Source organism: Perissodus microlepis, chromosome 23, assembly GCF_051167445.1.
Source record: "Perissodus microlepis isolate ML-2025 ecotype Zambia chromosome 23, ASM5116744v1, whole genome shotgun sequence".
Lineage (NCBI taxonomy): Eukaryota > Metazoa > Chordata > Actinopteri > Cichliformes > Cichlidae > Perissodus > Perissodus microlepis.
The window spans coordinates 12584011-12611646 of record NC_140482.1 but is presented as its reverse complement, the minus strand read 5'-3'; the positions used below and the strand labels follow the sequence as shown (position 1 = coordinate 12611646).

Here is a 27636-nt window from a genome sequence, read left to right as displayed (position 1 = left end):
TCATCTTTTCTTGCTTTATACTGGATAGGGGTTGTGAAGCAGCCATTCTAGCTAATGTTATATCTTCTTATTTACTGCAGAATGCTGTTGGGAAAATCCACAAAGAGCAGTAAATCTCAGAGCAGCAGCAGAAGCGCAGGTCACCTGATCACAGCGTGTACACAAAGAAAACTAATCTTAGTTTACTACGTTTACAGCTCAAATTGTTCTGTGAGTCGTTTCCACATGCATGCTGCACCGCTACATGGTTCTCCCGGTGTTCTTAGAGCCAGCCCAGTCATAATTTAACCCCTACATTCTGTATGTGTTAGGAGGTGCTTAGAATAAAGAGGAGGCAAGGCTTTCAGTTTTTGCAGAATTCTGCAGAACACGGCCTCAACACGGCAGATTACTGATCAACAACTTGTTGTTGTTGTTAATACCTGGCAAAGTTTTGCAGTAGGGCTAAAAGTGTTTCCTTGTTCTGATATTGTTTGCACTACAACCATCACAGTACAATGAATCACACTTCTCCCACTTACATGTGCTGCACGTGACACCTGACATGCCAGGTAAGGATAAGACCATACAGATTCCACACAGTGGAAAAAGACAATAACACCATTTATCTTGGAAAGCTTCCAGGGGCTTTTATTTATTTTCTATTTATATAGCTGGGACTCTGGAAAGTACTGCACTCTCTGAGTAAACACTGGTAAATCCCAAATACTGTAAACTGAAACTTGAGAACACTGCACATAGTTACAATCTATTAAATTATCAGAAAACATAAACATTCCTCCTTCCGGTGGACTCTGGTCAGTGATTACACAAACTCTATAGTGAGGAGAATGGCCTCATGGTTACCAGTAAGTATGAATGCATAATTACCTTTTACTTTTGCTTCGGACTCAGCTGCCCCAAGATCAGAGTAGTAAACAACCTCCACCTGTACCTCCATCAGCACTGCAGCGTTTCATTTCTGCCCTCTGCTGGTGAATACAGGAAAAAGAAAATGATATCGAGGGAAATTTACAGGAGTATTATGTTTATGTCAAATAAAAATAAGAACATGTCCACAGTTTGATAATCACATTAACTAAGATAGCAACAAATGTTATAAGCAGCCCTGTATTTATGAAAAAAGCATTCCTAATACTTTTTTAATACTAGCCTTAAAGCGAGACCCCACAAGCAGCTACAAAAAGAAAGTTATAGCTTGCCTTCAAGACTTTGAAAAGGACAAAATTATTGACCGCCTTACATATCACCGCCTTTACCCAGGGGATGCCATACCCTGCATCTACGGACTTCCAAAAATCCACAAGGAAGCTGTCCCACTCAGACCCATAGTCAGTAGCATAAACTCAGCCACTTATAACATTGCTAAACACCTTGCTACCATCCTTGCTCCTCTTGTGGGGAACACCCCACACCACATCAAGAACTCCACCGACTTCACTGACAAGGTCCAGAAACTTACCCTGGATCCAGATGAAACCATGGTGTCCTTTGATGTAGTCTCTCTCTTCACTTGCATACCCACCACGGAGGCCGTGGAGACTGTCAGAAAACGACTACAAGAAGACAGCTCCTTGGAGGACAGGACCAACTTCACACCCGATCAGATTTGCACACTGTTAGACCTCTGCCTCACCACTACATATTTCAAATACAACGAAGGCTTTTACAGACAAAAACATGGCTGTGCCATGGGCTCCCCCGTGTCACCTATTATAGCCAACCTTTACATGGAGGAAGTGGAAAGGAAGGCTCTTGGCTCTTTCAAAGGAAGAGTACCCAGCCACTGGTACAGATATGTGGACGACACCTGGGTCAAAATCAAGACACAAGAAGTGGAATCCTTCACTGCGCACATTAACCCTGTGGATAAAAACATCAAGTTCACCAGGGAAGACACAAAGGACAACTGTTTGCCTTTCCTGGACTGCGCTGTGCACATTGAAGAGAACAGCAAACTCAACATCGAAGTTTACCGGAAGCCCACACACACGGACCAGTACCTCCTCTTTGACTCCCATCACCCTTTGGAACACAAACTTGGAGTAATTAGGACCCTACACCACCGGGCAGAACATGTTCCCTCTAAGCCTGAAGGAAAAAAGAAGGAACACACACATGTAAAGGAAGCACTCAAAACGTGCGGCTATCCTAAATGGGCGTTCTTAAAGTCAGCAAAGAGGCACAGAAAAGAAGACCAGACACCAGTGAGGGAGGATAAGAAGGACAGACGCAACAACATTGTCATCCCCTATGTAGCCGGTGTATCAGAAAAACTTAGGAGAGTTTTCTCCAAGCATGACATCCCGGTGCATTTCAGACCCAGCAACACGCTCAGACAAAAACTGGTTCACCCGAAAGACAAAACGCCAAAACACAGACTTAACAATGTGGTGTATGCTGTACAGTGCAGCGAGGAATGCCCAGACCTCTACATTGGAGAGACCAAACAGCCACTTCACAAGCGCATGGCACAACACAGAAGAGCCACCTCCACAGGACAAGACTCAGCAGTCCATCTGCATCTTAAGGATAAAGGACACTCTTTCGAGGATGCCAATGTTCACATTTTGGACAGAGAGGACAGATGGTTTGAAAGAGGAGTGAAAGAAGCCATCTATGTCCACTGTGAGCGACCATCTTTGAACAGAGGCGGGGGTTTACGACACCAACTCTCTGCCATCTATAATCCAGTTTTGAGATCCTTTCCCAGACGCCTTAACGCCCACTCACATCCTGGGCCATCTGACCTCAGGAATTCGCATGACAAGGTGGGGCCAGGTTTCACAATGAACACACCCGAAACTCTGGCTGATTGGGACCCACACCCAGTTTCACACCTTGGCTCAGGCGATTAGAGGATCATCAGGGGGTCCTTTTGTCCCTCTGTGGGGGGATACTCCCACTAGGTTTATATCTGGGACTCTCCACCATTTGACCTTAGAACTGAAGAAGCTTCTCGGATGAGAGGTGAAACGTCTTCAAGTAACTTAAAGAAGTCCAGACGCTTTTCTTTGCAAGCTCCTTTGACTACGATGACCTGGATGACTGAGAACCTTCACAGACATTCCTAATACTGAAACTATCCATGTGTTTAAGGTTTAAACCAACCTCTTGATCAAATGAGTCACACAAAGATCCTTTAATTTAATTTAATCTTTAATTGCAATGGAGGAAGGGTTATCCTGTGTGGTATATATGGTGCATTCACTGGATTTAACCAAAACCTGCTGTTCAAATATAGAAAAATGATTTTTGGCTTTATTTTATTTTATTTTTACAATACAACATCATATGATACTATATCCTTTGTCTCTTTAGCCAAATTTGTTGAGCATTAAAAGAAAGGACAAAAACCATATTTTTTGCTTGTGTTTTTAAAGCAGACGTTAATCTGCAATCACAAACAAGAAACAAATCACCGCTGAGCCCAATATAAAAAAATAAAACTGAACTGAGGAAGAGTTATCGGTGAAGAAAAACCACAAACCAGGTAAAATAATAATAATAATAATAATAATAATAATAATAATAATAATAATAAATACATACATACATTAGATAACAAAGCACAATAAAGAATCAAAACAAAGATAAAGAGTAGAAATGATTGCCAATCCAAATAAAAGCCAGGAGGACTAACCCTTCTGTTCTGACCTCTGTTTTTCACGCGTTGTTAGGTTCGTCACGTATGCACAAACCCAGCTTTTCACCCAATGACTCACCCCATGAATACAGTGTCTGAACAGCAGTGACTTTAAATACAGGACGGAGACACTTTTCGACAAAAGCACGTCTTATTATTGACATGGCGTTTCACGTTTTCAGAAATAATTCACGTCTCTCAGTTTCTTGCACTACCAAGAGAACAAACCTTTGATGCACTTCCTGTCCTGTTTGAATGCTAAACCTGTGGGTTTTTAGCAAATTTGTAATTATTTTTCATAATTCTTTCAAAGGAAGGAAACATTGTCTCTAGGAACCAATTTTCCATTTCGGTTTCTATGGGAAGGGTTTCCTTGAAGCTTCCCACCTAAAGTTTGAGGAAGCGTAAACATATATTTGTGGTGAGGAAAATCAGTCTTTTACTGCCGTTTTTGAGGATATAAGCAAACACGGTAAATCTTTAACCTTTTATTTTTCACTATTTTTGCTAATATGTGTCGTTACTCTCTCAAACGGAACCGGCATTACTTTAGCAGAGTGTTTGCTGCGCTTAGTTCACGTTTAGCTTTGTGTGAACGGAATATTTCACTCAGATAATTAAAACGCAAAATGACTCGTATCTGTTTTAGCTTTTGTCACTAAGGGTCTTGAACTCATTGTGAGCAGACATGCCCCGACGAACACAAATGTGAAACGACAACAGTACTTTTATTTTGAAACGTAAGCGGAATTGCTTTTTTTTTTTCCAAACACTTTAAAAGGCTTTTCTTTATTGTACCAGACATCAAGTTCACAGTATATATAGCTATTATTAACTAAATACTTACAAGGTAGGTAGGCAAAGACAGTTTTCCGGTTATGTAGGAGTGTCTGCTGCTTAACGAGTTTATAGTCAGTGTGAGACATGTCAGAGCATGTTTGATCTGTGTGGAACAATAATCAGCGATTGTGCAGCTGTAAACTTACAGTAGCAGTTAAGTCATTTTAAAATTTCTTTTTACCCACAAGTATTTAGCAGTGGTTTAAGTTGATTGCTTATTTCTGAATTAAGTTTTATTTTGTAGTTGAGCTAAAAAAAAAAAAAACTACAAAAAACAAGTTGTTAAAAACAAGTTGTTCTATTGAAAGTGAGAGAGAACAAATTATTATTATTAGCAGTAATATTATTATCATTATTATTACAAATGTGTTGATTTTATTTCAGCAGTGTATTGCTTTTTCATAGTCATGCTTTATTCCAACTTATACCTTGGCTTTATATATTTGCTAATTTCAAGTACCAGTTAATACCGCTATCACATTAACATACTATTTCTCACTGTGATGAGAAGATGTGCAATCATTTTTTTATCACATGGTAGCAAGTGCATTTAGGCATGCACGCATGGTCAAGGTGACCTGCTGGAATTGAAACCAAGCATGGTAGGGTTAGAATTTGGTGAGGCCATGAATTCATCCTGCCTTGTACCAGTGGTTCAAGCTGGTGCTGATGGTGTAATAATGTAGGGGATATTTTCACGGCCCACTTTAGGCCCCATTGTTTAAACTCCACAGCTTATCTGAGTGTTATCACTGACCATGTCCATCCCTTTATGACCACAATGTATCAATCTTCTGAATGCTGAATGCATCATCTCCAACTACTCAAATTGCCTTCATAGTCATCAGTCCCATCATGGATGTGCAGCCAAGAATTCTGTGATGCTATCAAGTCTAAACATGTTATCATAGCAAGTGCAAAAGATCTTTTAACTTTTGATCTTTTACTTTAATGACGAGTGGTGTAGTAAACATGGAATACCACAGGATGAAATGGAACAGTTTGGCTCATTATCACTGACATTCAGTGTTTTTTTGTTTTTGTTTTTTTTTTGTGTGTGTTGGACTTGTCAACATCTAGTCTAGATACTGGATTGTTGCGCTCCTGAGCATGTCAAGTCTTGGCTTCATCTTGTTTTGTCTGAATGTCTAAAAATATATATTCAGCTTCACACAAAATGGGGAAAGCATTAAGTCCTCACATGTGGTACCAGATTTAATTCCCTCTTTTAAAGTTGTATTATTAAAAGAATCTGTTTCTTTTGTTGTTGTTGTTGAATAACTAATTTCTCAAATGACTCATTTAATTTGTTAAATGCTGGTAAATAGAGGAATTCAAGGAAGGGCTAAACTGAGCAGACTTTTTCTTTCTTTTAACTGGTCTTACAGATTTCACCATGGACAGCACTTCCAAAACTGATGCTTCCAGTCAGTTATCTGTTGCTTCTCAGGTTCCTTTCCTTCACTTGTGTACCACATTAGAAAAAATTCAAAAGTCCAAACTCCGTCCAGAGAAATCCAAGATCCTTGGGTACTTCGTTGAGAAATGGCGGGAATTTCATTCTGCCCTCCACAAAGACAACTCCAAAACTACAGACTCTTTCTATCCTGCCATGCGCCTCATAGTCCCGCCTTTTGAACGAGAGCGAGTGGCATATGGCATCAAAGAGAGCATGCTGGCTAAACTCTACATTGATGTATTAGGCCTCCCAAAGAATGGCCCTGAGGCTAATAAGCTGTTGAATTACCGCGCTCCGATCACGTCCCAAGGAGAAGCTGGAGACTTTGCTGGCATGGCGTATTTTGTGCTGAAGAAACGATGCACCAGCCAAGGAAATCTCAGTATTAAAGAGGTCAACGACTTCCTGGATTCAGTAGCCACCAGCAATGCCACCAAGCAGAAAGATCTTGTCAAAAAGAGTCTGCTGCACCTCATCACCCAGAGCTCAGCTCTTGAGCAAAAGTGGCTCATTAGAATGATTCTGAAGGACATGAAGCTCGGGATCAGCAAAGAAACCGTTCTCCAAGTTTTCCACCCAGATGCTGCTGAGCTCTACAACGTCAACACAGACTTGAACAAGGTGTGCCAGCAGTTACACAATCCAGCCGTGTCCTTAAGTGAAGTCTCTATTGGACTTTTTTCTGCTTTCAAACCTATGCTGGCAGCTGTGGCTAACATCCGCAACGTGGAGAAACAGATGGGAAACAGCACTTTTTACATTGAGACAAAGCTGGATGGAGAGCGCATTCAGCTGCACAAAGATGGGGATGTGTACAAGTACTTCAGCCGAAATGCTTTTGAGTACACGCAGCAGTTTGGAGGATCCCCATTGGAAGGATCACTGACGCCTTATATCCACAATGTTTTTAAAAGCAATGTGGTGAACTGCATTCTTGATGGTGAGATGATGGCATACAACCCGGCAGCAGACACCTTCATGCAGAAAGGGAGCAAATTTGACATCAAGAGGCTGATGGATGACTCAGAGTTGCAGACATGCTTCTGTGTGTTTGATGTGCTTTTAATAAATGATCAGAAGCTAGGCAAAGAAACTCTCAGGAAGCGACATGAGATTCTTCAGACAGTTTTCACTCCAGCCAAGGGAAGGCTGCATCTGGTGCCAAAGGCTGAAGCCAGAACCATGCAGGAGGTGGTGAATGCTCTCAACGATGCTATTGACAGCAGAGAAGAGGGGATCATGGTGAAGGATCCTTTATCCATCTACAAACCTGACAAGCGAGGGGAAGGCTGGCTGAAGATAAAACCAGAATATGTGGATGGCTTGATGGATGAGCTTGACCTGCTGATTGTTGGTGGCTACTGGGGAAAAGGGAGAAGGGGTGGCATGATGTCCCATTTCTTATGTGCTGTGGCCGAAGCTCCAGAGCCTGGCGAGAAACCTTCAGTTTTCCATACCCTTTGCCGCATTGGCTCCGGCTACACCATGAAAGAATTGTATGACCTTGGTTTAAAGCTCACCAAACACTGGAAGGTCTACCGGAAAAACAACCCACCAGCATCCATCCTGTGTGGAACAGAGAAACCGGAAGTCTACATTGAACCCTGCAACTCCGTTATCATCCAGGTTAAAGCGGCTGAGATAGTCGGAAGCGACATGTATAAAACCAACTGTACTCTGCGCTTCCCCAGGATTGAGAAGATTCGAGATGACAAAGAATGGTACCAGTGCATGACACTGGCAGACCTGGATCAGTTCCGCAGCAAGGCGTCTGGGAAACTTGCCTCTCGGCACCTTCACATTGACAACGATGAACCGCAAAAGAAGAAGCGCAAGCTGCCAGTCAAACCCAAGAAAGTGATCGGCGTCATTGACCAATTTAAGCCCCAGGACCTTTCCGGGGTGACCAAGGAAACAGATATGTTTGAGGACGTGGAGTTCTGCATCCTGAATGGCACCGAAGATCATCCCAAGTCTGAACTGGAAAAGGGTGTGGCCAGGTAACAGAAGTTTTTTTTTCTAGTAAAGTAAATGTTAGTTTGGTATTTTAGTTAAAGAAAAAAATGTGACTGAATTAGAAATTTTGGGCAGACAACATTTTTCTTACGTATTTAGTATTTTAATGAAATTTTTATGATTAAGTCAATTCTATCTTAAAGTAAAGCGCTGATATCGTGGCTGAGTTCTCACTTTAATAAAGTTGTAATAAATACATTTTATAATGTGTCTACAGGATGAAGACACATTGTAAGAAAATGTAAATGGAGAAACTTTTAATAAATGTAAACATGTGACAGCCCTGGCAGAGATACAGCTTTACTGCTTTAGCTAACAGTAGGGACTTTAATGGTGTGTTAGCCAAGCCCTGTGAAGAAACAGGGAACATCTGTTTCAACTTTTGTTATTATGATCACTTTTTCTGTGTTTATGTTTGAGTAAACAACATCTGGATAAGTAGAACTGTGGCGGTGCAAGTGGCACTGGCATTCAGGAGGCACTTCCTCGCTTTCTTAAATGAATTGTAATTCCAAAAGGTTCTCAACCAGTTAGAGGACTCCAATTCGACTATCTTGGACGATAGCTGGAAACAATATTATTTGTTCTGCTCTACAGCCATGGTAAGCTATAGCATAGCAGCACTAGCTTTCCATGTGTTTTAAGTTTGGTTAGAGAGGCAACAACAGGACAAGGACTTTCATTATCCAATGGATTCCAAGAGTTGGAGTCTATCCAGCTGTTGGAGGAAAGTCTCAAATCTTCTCTTTATATAGTGCTATATCACAACAATAATCACCTCAAGCCACTTTAACCCTTTCACGCATAGGGGTCACTACAGTGGACAGCTATTCAAAGGCTGTTTTCTTGTATTTGTATCAGTGTTGATGGTATACTTGCTCATAAACCACCACATTGGACACTGATGTGTCACTCCAAAGGTGATTTTGTCCACCTAAGTGGACATGTAAAAAAACTCTTTGAAAAGTACATGTTTAAAAAAAATGAAGTTCAGAAATCTTTTTTTCATGCCTAAAGATGAATAAAAATACTCAAGAAAAAAAATCCTGATTGAGGTTGTCATAATTCATGCATGGAAGGGTTAATTTGGAAGCCAAAGACCCTAAAATACAGAGAATAGTGAGAACCCCGACGACCCCCTGTGAGCAAGCGATTGGTAAAACTGGTAAGGAAAAACTCCTTTTTAACAGGAAGTAACTTCAGGTGGTGGTTATGACTGAGTGTCTAATAATTAATAATTTCTTATGTAATTCCCACTTTAGGTGTGGAGGTTTTGTAGTTCAGAACCCTGGACGGGACACCTACTGCGTGGTTGCCGGTGTGGAGAACATGCGCGTGAAGAACCTGATTTCATCCAACCAGCATGACATAGTTTGGGCCACCTGGCTGCTGGAGTGCCTGGACCAGAAGGAGGTGGTTCCATGGCAACCCCGCCACATGATCCACATGTCGCCTTCCACCAGGGAGCACTTTGCTAAGGAGTACGACAACTATGGTGACAGCTACTTTGTTGACACAGACGAGCAGCAGCTGCGGGAAGTGTTCAACAGGATCAGCAGCGCAGACGCATCAAACGAGGTGAATGTCACGCAGGTGGAGGGACGCTACGGCTGGGATGACCTTCCAACCAGCATGTTCAGACCGTTCACAGCATATATGGACAGATTTGCTGACATAGGAGACCCTAAAAGTGCCATACCTGCCACCTGCTTGGACACCAGGGCATTGGAGTTTCGTTACCATGGAGGAAAAGTGGTGGAAGAGCTGGAGGAAGGCGTTTCACATGTTATTATTGCAGAGGCAACAAGACTTCTGGATTTGAGAACTCTGAGGCGCTGCTTTAGGAGGAAGTTTAAGATAGTAAAAGAGACATGGGTGACTGATTCAATCAAAGCAGGGCATGTGATGAATGACACTGAATATCTGGCTTGAAGAGGCTCTAGTACATTTAAATGGACACTCAGCATTTTTAATTTGTTCCTAATATTTTAGGAATAAACTCTTTAATAAAATCTACAGCATGAAAACTCCAACGACGCTAATTCTCAGGGTTTTCAGTTTCTGTGAGTTTTGTCTTTTGTGTTCTTAATGAGACAGCTTATTATTAATTTTAAATGAATAGGCTGCTGACTGGTTTTTCAATTTTCAAACTCAGAATCATTATGAAGGGTTCAGATGCTTTTTGGGGGAATGGGGATGGGGGTCGGTCCTTCCTTCTTTCAGATTTTTAGCCAAGCAGTTATTAAAACTGTTTCTGCAGCAGAAAGGAGACTTGCCAATTAACCAGAAACGGAAGGTTTAATTCTGACAGTAATTTCGGTGAATGATCCACATTAGAGAGCAGCAGCAAGGGAATGCTCTGCCATAATAATCTGTCCATTGTGAAGGGGCGCTCCAGTGGTTTCATGTTTCACTTTAGTTAAGCTGACGGACTTGTGAGAGAGAGATTAAGAAAATAATGGTTCAAATTGAACCTGGAAAAACTGACTCGTGTTTCCCATGATTCCACAGTGTATTTGATTTGATCGACCTTAGCCTCTAAATATCTATTTTCTCCAAACCCATTGGGAAAACATCAAATCTGAGGTTGTTTAGCCAGTTAAGTTTGGAGCCTTCCCTCCAGAGCCTAAGAAGACACTCAACATGATCATAGACTGTAAATGAAAGATGTGCATGGCCACTGTGATTTTTACTCATTGGTATCTAAAGTTCACAGCAAGCCACATTATTTTCCAGATAATAAATATGCTCCAAAAGGAACCAGCAGCAGGATTCTTTCAGTTACATACATGAATGAAGTTTTTGGCGATAGCTATATGTGTCACGTCTTACCCATATCCAGGCTGGTGAGTTACTGAAACATTTACCTCCTGTTCAGTTGTCATAGAGGGAAAGAGTATCCATAGAGACCCAAACACTTTGTGCACCAGGCTGAAAGCATGATTTTTAATAATGTAGAGTTATAAATTTTAGATTTGAAGTTTATGGCGAGTTACCAAGAGGCAACATCCAGGGTTTAAAGATTAAGCTGGAGTGAAAATGCTGAAAACTACAGTTCCTCTAATGGCCATTTGACGCTGGCTCCAAAAGTCCACACTGACGCCCATGTTAAAATGCCCAACTTTACAGAATTACCACAGCCTAGTAGAAAAATTTTATATAAATTTAATATAATCAATTCATTTGGATACTCGTGTGAATTAGAGGTGTCCAGATACAAGCCATCTGCTAGAGTCTCACTTTCATTAATTGGACTTGTGTTTGCGTGTTACTGTCTGTGCCCTTTGTAATAGAAAGATGTGACAGGTAATACAACCTGCTCTGTGGTACAAACTATCAAAGTTTGTGCTTCGGTTTTATTAGCCTGCTACTTGTGTGTTTGTGAATACAGCCGGTTAACTAAGCCTGCTACCATTAGCTAAAAACGTCTTCCTTTTGTCCAAGTACAGTAACTTCTGGCTCCACAAAAGTGATAGCCAGATGCTAATGTTGAGGCATCACAGTAGCTATATTCATCTTTGGGATTGATTTGCTTTTGGAACAAGTCCCACGTGGCTTTAGAGGAACTGTAGTTTTTGGCACTTTCACATGGCCTTCAATTTTCACCCTGGAGGTCGTTGCGTGTTCATGACAAGTGAAGACAATTTCACGTGGTGTCCTTTAATGTAAGAAAAATGTCTTGAACTGCTCCTGTTTTTTTGTGCTCTTGTGTCATTATGTATGAAGTACGACTCTAATAAATAATCTTGAAGGGGTTTGAAATACAATTTGTTAATAATTTTCTTAAAGACAACATCTGTGTGAAGTGATGGCCTTTGCCTCAGCTCTTCAACAAGGGACCACACGGGGGGTACGTTAAAATTGGCTCAGCTCAAGGCCCTCCAACAAAGATGTGGCCATGTTTTCCTGCCTTCAAAAATGTCACTGATGAGTCTTGGGAGTCTTTGATATGTTCTAACCTTCATTAGCATCATCTCTAAGGTGCAGGCAGCTGCCTGTGGCGCCCTGGGCTTTATGTGTAAATGCCGCATGAATACATTTTTAAAGTATAAGTGATGAGACACCTCTTCCTAATCATATACTGTGAATAATGGCCTGTTGTTAACACGTTGTTAGATTCCCTGTAGAGTTGTTGCATAGTTTTGCGATTAAAATTCTATGCTTAAGATATTGATAAAGATTAAGGCATGTTTTTCAGCAGTCTTCTGCCAAATTTGTCAAAATAAGAGATAAAAACTGTCTTCATTAGTAGTTAAAAAAATATTATGTACTTCAATGTGCACTCTGTAACCCAACGCCCACTCTGCACTATTTCCAGGTGATGCTGAGTGAGCGTTTGAGTGACAGGCTTTAATTAGAGGTACTCAACCAGCTCTTTTTCCCGTGCAGTTTTGTGAGTACGAAGTGCTGCCGTTGGTCCCCTAAAAGGACTCACAGGAGCAGATTATCAGTCCCGACGATCTGGAGATGCAAACATCTGCTGTAAATCCAGCATTGCTGAAATATGATGTCCCTAATGGGATAAATGCTCTCATTAGGCTGGCTGCAGCTTTTGGAGAGCTGCTACCAGCAGCAGCACCCAGGACAGAAGCAGAAGACAAATGGTTTGGAAGCAACTCCTGGACCACCAGTACTGCACGCACTCAGGGGAAGTTAATGAGCTAGTAATAAGACCAAACACAGGTTCACGGCTGCAGGGAGGGTTTGTATGAGTCTGCAATTAGTACGGCCTGCCCTCAGTGAAAGTAACAGCCAAACACGGCAGTAAATCAAGCTCGGGTTGGTGCTTCCTAAGGATGGCATTTGACTGCTAGTAGGTAAATTAGGAGACACAAATGCCTTGTGTCTGGACAAAGCATCCAGTGTAAAAGTCTGCCCAATCAAATGTGCACTGTGGTGAATCCTTGTGAATAAGGGAGCAGCCAAAATAGGTTTGGGTAAATACAAACTATAGAGCACAGAGTAATGTGTGGTTTGATTAAGAAGAAAAAAAATGTAGACACATGTGTATGATGTCATAGAAAGCAGATCCCTAATATGGTCAGGTCAAGCACACATACAGCTACAGCTGTGAGCACAGACGGTTTGCTGTTCTGACCAGGGCTGGACTGGGACAAAAAATCGGCCCGGGCATTTTGACTAGAGACCAGCCCACCAGGAATATTATAGGAAAAGCCATAAAGCCTTTGAATGAAAACAGATGCTGTTGTGACAGTCATGTACACTGTCTTGTTGGTATATGTATGATTTCTATACATTTTATGTCAGATAAAAACTTTGGTTGTAAGATTCAGATAATTATTTAATAAAAATGGTAAATGGTAAATGGTCTGTATTTGTATAGCGCTTTACTTGGTCCTAAGGACCCCAAAGCGCTTTACACTATACACAATCATCCACCCATTCGCACACACATTCACACACAATAAAAGCTAGACATTTTAAATGAGAATAAGAAAGAAAAGTATTTCTTTGTGCCCCCCTTTCCCTGTTAATGCCCTACTTGGCCCCCTGACAGAACTTTGCTAGACCTGCCCCTGCACAGTTACCAGCTGTCAGCTACACCGAAAAGGATCCTGGTGTTATTTCTCAGAAACAGTTCATAACTTCCCTTCAACTCATTCAAACCACCTAAAAAGGTAAACCTGTTTCTCCATCACCTGTTCAGCTCTGATAATTCAGTAAAGACATCTCCTGGTTTCATCTTCATGTTTCCCTCTCACCACATATCCAAACTGATACCATGACCAGCAGCTTTTACAGCTGTAGCTCCAGCAAACATCAGCTGATACTAGAAAGTAATATTAAATAAATTCTAACAACAGCTGATCAAGCTTAAACGTGCTGCTGTTGTTTAGTGCGACATCCGCTGGTTTCCTCTTTCTGGCGCAAAGTGGGCGACAAACAAAAAAGAGAGACGGGACTTGCGACAGAAAAGCCGATCAGCTGATCATTGATCAGTTTCATGACTGAAGTAGCAACAGGAGAGGGAGGGAGAGAGAATGAGAGAAGAAGAAACAGCTGACAGCGTAAAGACGCAGAATAACTCCAGCTTTGCGTCTTTTTCCATTCTAGCTGAAGTCCGGAACAAACTGTGTTCCTTTTCGGCTCAATACGAAACCCGTAATATTTTCTCTGAATACGGGACGATTCCATTTTTTAAGGGACGGTTGGCAACTCTACTAACTAACCTTGTGAATGAAATAAAGTTCACTATCAGTAACATCATTGCACCCACCCAGCAGCTCTATATAAGCTCTGTCATGCTAGCTAGTACGCAGTACGAGTTACTGTAACTGACTATAAAAAGTCAGCACAATGAAAATAAACTACACCTAAACTTGGGTTATATCTGACCCAGATAGACTGCAGGTCATAACTTCTTACCTGAAGTTCAGTTCACCTGACACTCGCACCAGCAGCCGCCTCGGATCTCTCCTCCTCCTGCCTCCCCTTTCCCTCATCCACCTGCTGGCCTCTGTTGAAGCTCCGCCATAGCCACCACCAAACAATTGAGTTATTTTTACACATCTGCCAGCATCTGGCCTTTCATTGTTTATACCATTACTACAAAAAAAAATCAAAAATCATCGGCCCATAAAAACGAAAAATCACCATTTGCCCGGTGGGCTGATGGCCAGTCCAGCTATGGTTCTGACCTGCTGTTTGCAAGAATTGGCCAATCAGAAGAAAGTTGGCAAGGGATTGAAATGCATTGAGGACTTATATATAGATGACAAATTTGTGTCTTTCCTTCAACTTCAACAAAAGTTTCAGTTACTTCAATCACATTTTTTTTGTTATCTTCAAATAAGGAATTTTGTTCAACGAAACTTTTTAGACTTTCCACTGAAGCCACTAAGTCATACTTACTTTGATATAATTTGGAAAGCAGATTTTAAATATCTGATATCTCAGTTTGTCAAGTGCTTTACAATCCCAGTTGATTCTGATCGAATTAAGAGTACATGGGCTGAAGACCTCGGTGTTCCTCTGTCTGAAGACCAATGGTCAAACTGTTTGTCCAATATTCAGAAAGGCTCAATAAACGCCAGATATAAATTAATCCAGTTTAAAGTCATTCACAGATTACATTTTTCTAAACTTAAACTTAACCGGATCTATAATTCTGTATCCTCCTTATGTGATAGATGTAATATCGGTGAAGGTTCCCTTGCACATCTATTTTGGCATTGCCCTGTCTTGAAAACTTTTTGGAGCCAAATTTTTACGTGGTTTTCAAACCAATTTAAGAAAAAGGTACCACTTGATGGTACACTGGCTATGGATCATTTGCATCAATCGAATCTTTTTCCTTTTCACAAAAACAGATAATTACAATGGGTATGCTGGTGGCAAAGAAACTTATTCTTTTACAGTGGCGGTCTTCTTCGGCCCCGTGTTTTAAAAGGTGGCTTAATGAGATGGTGTCTGTGGCCAGGGGGGAACAGATAAGATTTGATAGAAAGGGGAAACTGGCGAGTTTTTGTACGATTTGGCAGCCATTTCTAGAATTCTTAAAAATTAACTGATCATAATTCATGCCTCACACCCCGCATGAATTTTCTTATTTTATTTTATTTTATTTTACTCTTTATTTAGTTAATATTGCTATAATTTTTTTCTTCCTCTTTTTTCTCCTTTTTTTTCTTCTTTTTTTCCATGCTTATAAGTTCACAACTGCTAAATGTAGTAATTGTCCTCAGTTGAATCTGTATAAGCATGATGTGTTTAATTTAAAAGCAAAAAATAAAATAATTTAAAAAAAAAAAGAAGAAAGTTGGCTTACAGGAGAGTAGCTACAAGACAATAGATGAACCACTTGCTTTGACGCTTAATCATGCAAAGCTACTCTAGTGAAGTAGAGCATAAACATACTGAGAACAAAGGCACCAATAAGTCATCAATAAGTTAGAGCAGCGGTCCCCAACCTTTTTTGCGCGACGGACCGGTTCATGCCCGACAATATTTTCACGGACCGGCCTTTAAGGTGTCGCGGACAAATACAACAAAATAAAACTAGTACCGGTACCGAAAAAAAGAAGATTTATTCATAACACACGTGAAAAGACCAAGGAAAACCGAGTTAACGATAAAAACGATAAAAACCCTGAAAACCATACATTTCACACCTGAGCCTCAACTCTCGCGGCCCGGTACCAAACGACTCACGGACCGGTACCGGTCCGAGGCCCGGGGGTTGGGGACCGCTGAGTTAGAGGTTTAGACAAAAAAGATCAGTTATTAATGTATTCTGATTTAAAAGCTACAACCAAGTTCAGTTAGCTTTTTTCATTATTTGTTTACTGTGTGTTTTAGTAGGCTTTAGAGTTGTTTGTTGGCGGTTTAGCCCTAAGACACATGTCAGCGGTTTCTTGTCAGAGGATAAAAACCACGTGACCAACCTGTCTGAAATGTCCAGTCCAATAAGAAATAAAATAGTTTTCAGAAAAGCTTCTGAACGACTTATAATTGATACAGAACACTCACACATAAAATGCTAAGTCCCTATACTTATATTAGTTTAGTTACATTTCTATGAATTTTATGCCCAGCAATATTCTTTTCTTTAAAGAGTTTCATTTCAGAGCTTTAATTCTGAAGTTACACTTCGAATATTTCTGGTGAAATTTTGGCACGGTCTGTTTGACTTGATGCGCCCTTGCACAGAGAGATGCGGCGACTGTGGTGCGCGCGCATAACGTCAGAGCTGAAGATGTTTGGTCAAATCGCGTTAATTAAGTAGCACCATACCGGATGTTAATCGAAATTACCGACAAAATAAAACACATGCTAGGTTTCAACGTTTAAATGTGATATTCTGTATTTGTAATGTACTAATAATAATAATGATAATAATAATAATAATATGATTGTGCCTTGGTTTGTTAAATAACTTTTCAAATTATTGTGTTATTTTTTTGACTTTCATTATTTTGCTTGAAACATTCTTTTCCTGCTTCATTTCATTTAAATAAAGAGGTTGGGTATTGGTAGTTTAACATTTTCTAAATAATAATAATGGATTGGATTTATATATTTTACAATTCCACTATTCATTCACTCTCACATTCACACACTGGTGGAGGCAAGCTACAGGTGTAGCCACAGCTGCCCTGGGGCAGACTGACAGAAGCGAGGCTGCCATATCGCGCCATCGGCCCCTCACCAGTAGGCGGCAGGTGAAGTGTCTTGCCCAAGGACACAGCGACCGAAGCTGTCCGAGCCGGGGCTCGAACCGGCAACCTTGCGATTACAAGACGAACTGCCAACTCTTGAGCCACGATCGCCCACGATGGAATGTGTGGTTGAAGGCTTCCAGAATAAATCTAAAGTGGATCCAAGGCAGAAGACTTTATATTTTAAATTAATTTTACTTCTTTATTTCTTGTTTTAATTTATTAATTTATTTATTGTTTGATTTTTTTTAAGTTGTGTTGATTTATAAACATTTTCTTAAAAAAAATCAGTAGCCTTAAAAACAAAACAAAAAACCCTCATTTTGGAAGCATCGCGTGTCATGAATGTCTAAAAAGCGGGAAAGTTGTTAAAATGAATCACTAGGAACGACTAAAACGAGCCTTTATTTTGAGCGGCGTGACCGGAAATGCCGACCGTTATCGTCGCCGCCTTCACCCAGCTTCCAGCAAACACACAGCATCTCTTAGCGAACATGGCGGCAACTTGACAACGGCAGCGAGCTGAGGATGGTGAGGGCTTGAAAAAGAAAAAAAGAGGTCTGTCACAGGCTGTAGGCCCATCCGCCGATACAAAGGCATACAGCTTCGCCATGTTGGAAGAGGATAGCGCCTTTGTCCCTGCACGACCGAGGCCGGGGGAAACGTAAACGCGTCGGGAAGTGTTTCTAAAAACGGAGCGAGGCTACGCAGAGGAGCGGAGCGGCGCGGCGCGGAGGAGAGCTCGGGGCGGGCGGGCGGGAGGACAGCGGCTTCACCGGTCAGCCATGGAGGATGCGGCCCGTGGTCGCCAGCGTTTGATTTCCCAACCGACCCACGCTCCTTTTAATGGGAATTACCGCTGATAGCAAAGGCAAGCCGGGACAACCCACCGCCCGACACTTGAGGGGAGGAAAACGCGAAGCGGACCCGACGTCAATGACTGTTGCGGCAGAGGAGCCCCCACGGTGGAGTCGGCCGGTTCCCAAAATATGACCAGGGGTGCTGGGACGTGTTGGCAGCAAGAAGATGACGACGGCTTCCAAATCTGGCTAGAGCCCCCCCGCGACAACCAAAAGCCATTCACCGACTCAGAGAGGGCGCAGAGATGGCGACTGTCCTTGGCATCCCTCTTATTCTTAACCATCCTCCTCTCTGATCACCTGTGGTTCTGCGCCGAGGCCACGCTGGCCCGGACCCGGGACAAGTTCGCATCCACCCACCCTTTGTCACCTCAGACATACTCAGCACACAGCAGCCTCAGAGGAAACCCAGATGATATTTTTATAGGAAACTCTACCAAACATTTGTGGCGGCTCGAAACTTGCCACCGGGATAGTTTATCTAACGACTGCTTTACTTTCTTGGATGCCGACGAGTTGTGCAGGGGCCTTTCCGACAGAGAGGGGACGCGGGCTGTAAATATGAGCAATTTGTACCTTTCCTTTTGTAACTCCTACTCCCTGCTGGATTTGTTGTACGGCTCGACGAGTCCGGACAATTTGAACTGCAGCCTCGACGCGCTCGGCGACGGCGACGCGAACCGCTGCAGTCTGTGCGTCCAGGCGTACCAGCGCTACGACCAGCACGCCCAGGAGAAATACGAGGACTTTGAGCTCCTCACACAAAAATACGAGCCGGGGGCATATTCGGTGAGGACGTGCATGGAGCAGTGCAAGGTAGGCTGCAAACAAACAAATAAAACCTGCAAGAAAAGAGAGGAAAAAAACAAACAAACAAAAGGGATGGGGTGGGAGGGTGTTGGGGAGAGGGGGGTGATGTGGTGGTGGCCATCTGTTGATTTGGGCCCGGATAGATGCCAGTTTGTGGTCCTCCTCCTCCTCCTCCTCTTGTCGCCATGGAGACGGATGACAGATTCAAGGAGACTCCCGGCTCTGGGCCTCATGTTCATTCATCTCCTCATCGTGTTTAGGCCCCATGCTAATGTGCAGATGGAGGCCCTACTCCTGTGTGCGCGCCCCATCCCCACAGTCCTCCCTTTTACAAGCTTGTGCACTTCATAATACCGGAGAACGCCTATGGTTAAGTAAGACCACTGGATAATTTAATGCAGTGGTCCAATTTACCCACCCCTCCAAAAAAAATGTGTCTGCTCTTTAAATGTACAGGTGCCCTTGTAGCTCACCTGGTTGAGCAGGTGGCTCAGTCCGCTGCTGATCATTGTATTCTGGTCTCCCTTATTGGCTCCCCCCCAGGAAACGCACATTTAATGAGTCCTGCGTTTTCTAACAGCCCAGGTTGTCTTTGTCTGTTCTGTTAATCAGTTGAAATCAAAATCGCATAAGTCTTTGGAACTACACAGCAGTATTTTACTACTTGAAGTCTAGAAGTGCTTTAAATTTCCAGATGCTGCCAGCATGTTTAGCAGCTCATTTGACCAAAAAATTGGAGTAATTATGTACCAGCCATCAAGCAGGGCCAGATCAGACCCTTCCTCGGCCCTTTTTTGGCCACTGTGCCGCATGGTTGACACTCCAGTTTTATGGCCTTCTAACAGTTTAATGGTCAGGAATGAGGCAGGCACCTTATGCAAACAACTCTAGGATCCCCGTGTGTGTGTTTGTGTGTTGCTGCAGTCTGCCAGGTGTTCACCACCACTGCCCCACTCCATATCAAGAGTGTTTCATTACAGTCAAGAGGTGGTTTCCCTGCCTAATGTGCCGGAAGTCTCCTTCCCGCTGCTGTTTGCTTATCTCCATATCCGCACACACACACACAAGCAAACGGCCTCGCGTTGGCTCCACTGTTTGATCGTTTACCATCTCCTGACAGAGCACGGCGAGGTTAATGTGGGCTGTAATGGGTGCCCGGTTAAGAGCTGCCTCTGACAGTCAGTCGGTTCAGCACCATGGAGCTGTCCACAGTGCTGAATGGCGCTCCCCAGCTCCATTCACAGAAGCCCTGGCCAATCCCAGATGGCCTCCATTCACCCAACCAGCGGCAGAGACACAAGCACAGGCGTCAAGTGAAAAATCTAACCAGGCCATCTGCCTGCTTATACAGACCCAATGTGTGGCATGCACAGGAGCGGGGCCTAGTTTGGAAAAAGTAGCTAGGATCTAGGGGAAGGAAATGTGAAAAGGCAAACCAAATCCCTTTTGTGTGCATTTGCAGTCAGCAAACTATGATTCACTTTCTTCTTTATGTCTCTGTTCTATTGAATGTCTTAATGCTGGTAAAGACAGCAGCCTTTTTTAGGTACGATAATGCATATTGTTGCATATAAACACTCTGATTCTTTGAGTGCAGAAAGGCGTTGGAGGAAGCTGCTCTTGAATTTATCTCCTGCACAACAGTGGATCAGTATTTATTTTCTTTCTTGACAGTTTTGCTGTCAGTGTTTAAAGCCAGGCTCCATATTCACTCTGCTGTTACATGTCTCTTTATATTTCGAGTATTTGTGGGATCTCGATACATATTTGGATTAGCTACAAAAATACATACAAAAAATGCATCTGATAGATTTTTTTTTGCTGAGCAAGACACTTAAAGACACATTGGGTGTTTTTTGGATAAAAGATACAAGTAGCACAGAGACCAATTCCAAGTCTCAAAGCCTGTATCAGAGGCTAGTTTATGACAATATAAGAACAAACTGAATGGATTTATTGTTCTGCTTAGTATTTTTAGCTGGACAAAATTTATGCATTTTTAGTGCACGTGAGGATCAACAAAAGCTACACACAATTGTGTGACAACAAGCATCTCGAGGTTAACCACACTGGAATGTGATCCAGGAAAAAAAAAGTCAGGTTTCATCATCTGCAGTTAAAACTCTTACAATACTTACAATAAGGGGAACAATAGCAAACATGCCTAAAAAAAACATTAGTACGAAGCTGTTCATTAAAATATATTTGAGCAGTTTGTATAAATAGATGTACAAATGTACAATAAATGCAAACTCATATACAGAATAACATTCTGACCCTGTGCAGCCAACTGAGTCTATACAAGTGAGCAAAATGCACAATGTTTAAATTGAATGGCATCAAATTTAATCCGTGAAAGGGGCATCCATAAAATGGAAATCCCAGTAGGCGGTTATTATAATAGGCTACAGGAAGCAGCTCAACATTCATTCTTCAATTCTTCAATTTCTAGTGTATGAATCCAAAATGCTCTTCTTTTTAACAGTAATCTGTCTGCATTCCCACCACTTTTAGGAGTAATTGTAACCACTATTTCTATTTCTGTATGTATGTTAGGTAAATGTACCAGGGTACACTGAAAATTTTACAATGTGTGAAAATTTAACCATTCACACATGGGTAATAACTTAGTTATGTAAAATTATACTGTTCTTGACTCTTAACAGCCAGTGGAGTGACTTTTCTACAAAGGATTCAGGTCGAACTTCCAAAGGATGCAAAACTTATGCTCATTACTAAGTGCCCTGCTGCACTGCCTCTTTGTTGATGCCAGCATCAACAGTGAGCGTTACTAGCTAATAGTAGCGTAGAAAGAGTCCACTAACCTGAGTGACAAATGGCTGACTCGCAGCGCCAACAATTGGCTTCAAAGTGCTACTGACAGTATCAGTTGCTAAGTTGGGTATCAAGTCTGTGTTAGCAGTCAAGCTAATGTTAGCTACAGGGATGTGCAGAACTAGTTGACTAAGCGACTAATGGTTGCTGTTGTCAGTAGTCGGGACCAGACGTACTAGTCGTTAAATCTAATTGTTAACATTTGAATTGATGCCCAGTCCTAAATGTTATGCAGCCAGCTGCCACCAGATAGAGCACTGAATTTAAGAAACACCATGAATGGATCTTTTTGTCAACAGTATTAGAGATCACAGATACAAGCGGTGAAAATGAGCTTTTTCCGAAGGGTGGATGGGCTCTCCCTCAGCGATAGGGTGAGGAGTTCAGTCAATTGGGAGATGCTCAGAGTAGAGCAGAGTAGTCCTCCACATTGAAAGGAGCCAGCTGAGGCTGTTGCCTCCTGACTTTTTGTTTTTTTCAAAAAATATTTCAGTAGTGCACGAGCATCTTTTGTAGTAATATCTTTTCATATCATATTTAACATCAGCTTATTTTATGTGTTTTTCTTCTTCCCTGTCTGTTTGGAGTATTATGTACAACACTCATAATGGGCCAGTTACGTCGCATAGTTCATTATTGAAGAAGTCATATATTAATGGATTCAAATGCCGTTGTTTAAACAGTTTTTGGCATTAAATTATTCTCAAATTGAACTTTATATCTGAATGTTTCTTAGTGTAAGACTAGTCGTTTAGCCTAATTGATTTTTTCAAGTAAAAGATTAGTTGCCAGGATTATCCCTAGTGATCTAATATTAGCTAAAAGAAAGCCAGTTTTATCTACCAAAACCGGTTTGACCTAACCGGCTAAACCCGGCTAAGCCAACAGCAACATCAGCAGTGTGTTTCATTCATATAGAATTTTTTCTCTCTCCCGGCTCAGAACTGACTCAGTGCTGTTGTTTTTCAGACTAATGTTAACTAAAGCTAGTGTGCTTGCTCAAATGGAAAAATACTGTCTTGAGTGGACAAAGCTAGCTGTTTTATCCAAACACCCAGGGCTGATCTGGCATCTTGGCTGTCCATTTTCACATTACTTTATGAGTTTAATGTTACTAACCAACCATCACCAGATTTGTGCAGTGTAGATAAGTTACAGCAGACTCACTGTATGTCACTAGCAAAATCATATCTGAGTATAAGGCTAGTTGACTAGACTGCCATACTTGCTTCATCAGCCAGGCTGTGGGTGTCATTGATAATACGAGTGTTAAGGAGGTTGTTAGGTCCACGAGTTGGACTAAATGATATCTGGAGAAAATAAGAATGTAGAGTCACAGTGTAAAGGAAAATAAACAGCTGATCTTGCTGGAATATTGAAGTTTCCTGCCATAAGTGTGAGACGGCTGTGCGTTTTACTCCAGCCGCCATGTCTGACATTCTTTCTTCTCCCCTGCTGAACTCAAGCCCTGCTCATGATTTCATGTTTTAGCCACTGCCAGTCTTCAGGCCCATTCTTCACACTCACCTCTGACAAACAGTCATTTAGTCAAGCTGCTAATTTCTTTAACAATGACCCTTCTCAGTCACCTTCTAGATTATAGGGTTGCCCGAGTCCTCCGTATGGTACGGAAAGAGCAGCATGACTCAAAGGATAATATCGAGCTCTTGTTGAGTTAATGGCTACCTGCCTCGGAGAAACCTAGCGGTTCAACTTGTGTGCCCGCTCAGACGGAAAAGTGTGAAAACATTAAACAAACAGGGGCCTGAATCACTGTCTGGTGCACAGTTAACAGTGCAGACAGGTACAGCAGGCGTTTGCTGCAGAACAGTCTCTGACATTTCGAGCGAGGATATTTGAGAGTCGCGTTTGTTGTGCAGGAGTGTCTCCAGTGGTCCGCAGGTGGTGCTTTGATTCCTCTCGCCTGAGGTGAAACATCACACAGCAGACACGGCCAGTGTGCTGTTCCTCACAATGGGATCCTCCATCATCGGACTCTGTGAAAACCCACCATTCATCCTGACAGCAGGGCGGGCTTAGAACATACAAACCGGGGCAGATGCACTGAGCAGCGGTATTTTCCAGCTTTTGTTTTTTTCTTTTTTTTTCATCTCGAGCGTGAACCAAAATGTCAGACTCAGTCAGAGTTTTACAGGAAACAGCGAAGCTCTCCAGAAAGCATTTGACTGGAAAATGACTGTTAGCTAACAAAGGCAAGGGGTCACATTAATTAGGGTGTTCCCTACTCTCGAAGCAGGTGCACAAAACTCACAGTTTGCTATGAGCCTTGTTTTTAAAGTGGTGTTCAGTAAGTTTTGTAAAAGCTGGGAAAATGAGAAGACCGGTTGTCTGTCTCTGTGTTAGCCCTGTGAGACTGGTGACCTATCCAGGGTGTACCCTGTCTCCTTCCCTCCCAGTGCTGGGACACGCTCCAGCCTCCTCGCAACTCGATTCTGGACAGTATTAAAAAAGAACATCATGCTATGTTCAGTAAGAGTTGAAACTAGAGATTGACTCTGTGAACTCGTCAGAAAAATCTTTACTGAGGTCACAGTTTGAGGGAGCCAGAGACTCATTGTAACCATAGATCTCTATAAAACCAGACTTCTTATTGAAACCAGAGGAATTCTCAAGAAAGTTCATTTGTGTGGCATATTTTAAATGACCTCAATTGACCAAAGTGCTGTAAAAGCTATACAGAATGTACACTGTAAATACATATATATATATATATATATATATATATATATATATATATATATATATGTGTGTGTGTGACAGTCATCAAAGCAACCATAAAGATACACTGTAAGTCAAACAAAATAAGTAAATAAAACAGTTTGCATAAGAAGAGCCAGAGTAATCTGCTCAACTAGACCTGAAAGCAAGTGAGAACAAATGGGTTTTTAAAAGTGTTTTAAAACGATTAAGAGACTTGGCAGCTCTTATGTGAAAAGATAAGTTGTTCCAAAGATTAGGAGCCACCACCGAAAAGGCTCTCTCGCCTCTGCTTTCAAGCCTGCATCTAGAAAGAGCACAGACCTTGGTGCTACTGCAGGATTGTATGCCTTCAAAAGTTCTGTTAAGTGAGGGAGCGCCAAACTACTGAGATCCTTAAAAACAAGCAATAAAATTTTAAACTGGATCCTGAAATGTACTGGAAGCCAGAGGAAGGAGGCCAGTATAGGTGAGCTGCTGCTTGGAGGTGATAATGACTGGATTATTCTCTCAAAATCATGTGGCACGACGTAGGTAAAGGTAACCTCACTGAGGAGCCTGAACTTGATATAGACTTCTGCAGGAAATCAACGTCTTTCTCAGGAAGTGCACGTGAGGTTATTTGGAAGTTTACAGCTTTACAGCTAAAAGGAGTTTCCCGTTATGTCACAATTACAGTACAGTTTCCAGTTAAAGCATAATTCATGCATTAGTTGAAAGAAGCTGATCTTAACAAGAGAACTAATCTATTTATCACACTGTCAAAAATCACAACAAGGTTCCTTGCAACCGGATGACAGTAATCGGCTAAGGGTGTTTCCTCCAAGTTTGTGTTTTGCTTTTGTTCAGATTGAGGAATTTCATCTTCAGCCATCATTCTTACTTTTGATCTTTTAAAAAGATTGCAGGTTAGCAACACTTCTGTATTGGCATTGCTTTAGAGGCTCAGAAGCTCCAAATATCTTTCATGGATTAGAGATATTTCGGGTTTTGGCTTCACCAGTTATGGCCAATTACGTTGTTTGTTTAATCAAATACGGCTGGACCATATCATACCGTTCACGGTAATAATGTTGGGCAATGATAAGAAAATGAAAAATCGCGACAGAATATGGGTAAAACATGCATGCGCAGTGCCTTTGTTTTCATACGCACATGGCGGAAAAAGCATGGCGGCGACGGAGAATGAGAAGGGCGGAAGCGGATCGTTGAATGAAACAGATGAACCAGAATTGGTTTGTCAAAATGCTGCAACTACAGTGGTGTGGAACTGGTTTGGCTTTCTTCCGTCAGATACACAACAAAGCACTATTTTTGGTAGAGCATGCTAGCGAGCCGTTGTTATTACCGTGTTTTTTGGAAAATGTGACACACTTAAAATCAGTCCTTTGATTTTCTGAAAAATCGACCGTGCCCCTTATAATCCCGAGTGCCTTATTTATGTAATTCTGGTTGTGTTTACTGACCCCGAATCAATTTTATGTGGTAAAAAATCTGTCAAAAATGTTTTAGTACGACTTTGCTAAGCTACAAAGCCGCACTGCTTGATGGATTGTCGGAGCATTACTGCTACCATAGTCGGGAGCCTCGCGGAGTGATACGTACTGTGCTTCAACATAATATTACTGTATTGTGTGTGTATAACCTCTTTTTAAGTTTTGTGGATATTATACATGGTTAGGATATGCTCAGGATATGATGGCCCATTTCCCCTGGAAATGTCTTTTGGTTAAATTATCAGCAAGGAATTTGCATTTGCACTGTTAAATTTGTATATAGCTTTAATGCACATAAACCAGCTGCTTGTTTAAGTGAAAATACATTGATGGGATTTTTTTGCACTAATAAAGTTGTGAAGTTGTAAAGTATTTTGTCTTGCGTCAATTATATCGTCAGTTATATTGTTATCGCAAATTTGCAAATATATATTGTGATAAATATTTTTGGCCATATTGTGCTGCCCTATAATCAAATTTGAATTCTCCTTACACTGTCCTAACAAGCATCATGTTGGATTCAGTAAGACTGCAAACTTGTGTCTGAGCCCATAAACATTTCACTGTAAACATCTATACAACTTTTTGTAATAAGAATGCTGGTTTTAGGCATTTAAGGAGCTTGGAAAGCAAAGCATTTAAGTTTCTTGAAGACGTTTCATCTGAGAAGCTTCTTCAGTTCTAAGAGCAACTGGTAGAGAGTCCCCGATTTTGATCATCTTCCTAATCACATGAGCCAGGGTGTGAAAACAGGTGTAGGTCACAATCAGCCAAGGTTTCGGGTGAACCCATTGTGAAACCTAGCCCCACCCTATCATGTGAGGTCAAATGGCCCAGGATGTGAGTGGGTGTTAAGGTGTCTTGGAAGGGATCTCAAAACTGGATTATAGATGGCAGACAGTTGGTGTCGCAAGCCACCTCCTCTGTTCAAAGATAGTCGTTCACAGTGGAAATAGATGGCTTTTTTAGGCACTTTCACAATGGCTTCACTTTTCAGGCCTTGATCCAGAGGCTAAAGTTGGCTCGAACGTTAAAGACGTGCAAATTACTGTTGAATGCGTTCATTTTAATGAGCCTGGCCTTATTTCCAGTTGCATGGAGTTACTTGCTCAGTAATAAGAAAATAATACCCACAGCATGGTTACACACTTTTTCCCCCTTCTCATCTCTGCGATGCCTTCATGGGGCAGATGTAAATAAAGCTGGAGTTGTGGTATTCCGCATGTAGCCTGGAATATAGAAGAGGAGCAAGCATTAATGGATTAGTGTTTTCTTAAGTGGCAGGTCATTTCAAATGTAACATTTCAAACAGCTCAACAAATAAATCACCAAACACACAAACTCTTTCTGCGCAGTGTGTCTGCTCAAAACGTTAATGTGCTCCACTCTAAGAGATAAAGATGCAAGAAAGCCAGGACAGGAGAGGAAGAGGAGATTATTTTCAAAGCTTATGGAGTCACAGCAAGTGAAGTTTGATAAACTGGAAAATGAAAGCTTACAAGCGACGTATTATTTCACTTTGGAGATTTTCAATTCAGATGTGTTGTGGAATTATTATACAAACTCATACTAAGCTGGAGTTTTGCAAAGCTTGCATGGATATAGTGTACCAGGCAGTTTTGTGCAGGTTAGTTTGCAGTACTGTGGAGAAGTTTACTGCAGTGACTGGTACAGAGCTGGCTGTGGTTCTCAGGTCAGTGCTAGGCTACATCAAGGGTAGCAGACACTAACTTATATTTAAGGTGGTGATGTTAATTAGATTCACCCAGTTTTTATA

The 27636-nt window shown here is 41.7% G+C and overlaps 2 protein-coding genes across 2 annotated transcripts in view; both read left to right on the top strand.

The window, feature by feature from the left end:
* Window positions 1-3991: 3991 nt before the first annotated feature.
* Window positions 3992-13249, top strand: lig4 (ligase IV, DNA, ATP-dependent). The gene is made up of 3 exons (XM_084922271.1): window positions 3992-4118; window positions 5875-7945; window positions 9224-13249. The coding sequence occupies exons 2-3, from the start codon at window positions 5883-5885 to the stop codon at window positions 9891-9893; spliced, it is 2733 nt and encodes a 910-aa protein (XP_084778397.1). The 5' UTR covers window positions 3992-4118; window positions 5875-5882; the 3' UTR covers window positions 9894-13249.
* Window positions 13250-17575: 4326 nt separating this feature from the next.
* LOC146360994 (NALCN channel auxiliary factor 1-like) overlaps window positions 17576-27636 on the top strand; it is a 49313-nt gene continuing 39252 nt past the window's right edge. The window contains exon 1 of the mRNA XM_084921198.1: window positions 17576-18816. Coding sequence (XP_084777324.1) covers window positions 18130-18816 — 687 coding nt within the window. The 5' untranslated portion in view covers window positions 17576-18129. The remainder of the gene's footprint in view (window positions 18817-27636) is intronic.

Bases quoted from the DNA above. Each gene is read 5' to 3' on its own strand.
- lig4 (XM_084922271.1), top strand. From the start codon at position 5,883: ATGGACAGCACTTCCAAAACTGATGCTTCCAGTCAGTTATCTGTTGCT. The intron at 7,946-9,223 runs GTAACAGAAGTT...TTCCCACTTTAG, and splicing joins CTGGAAAAGGGTGTGGCCAG to GTGTGGAGGTTTTGTAGTTC.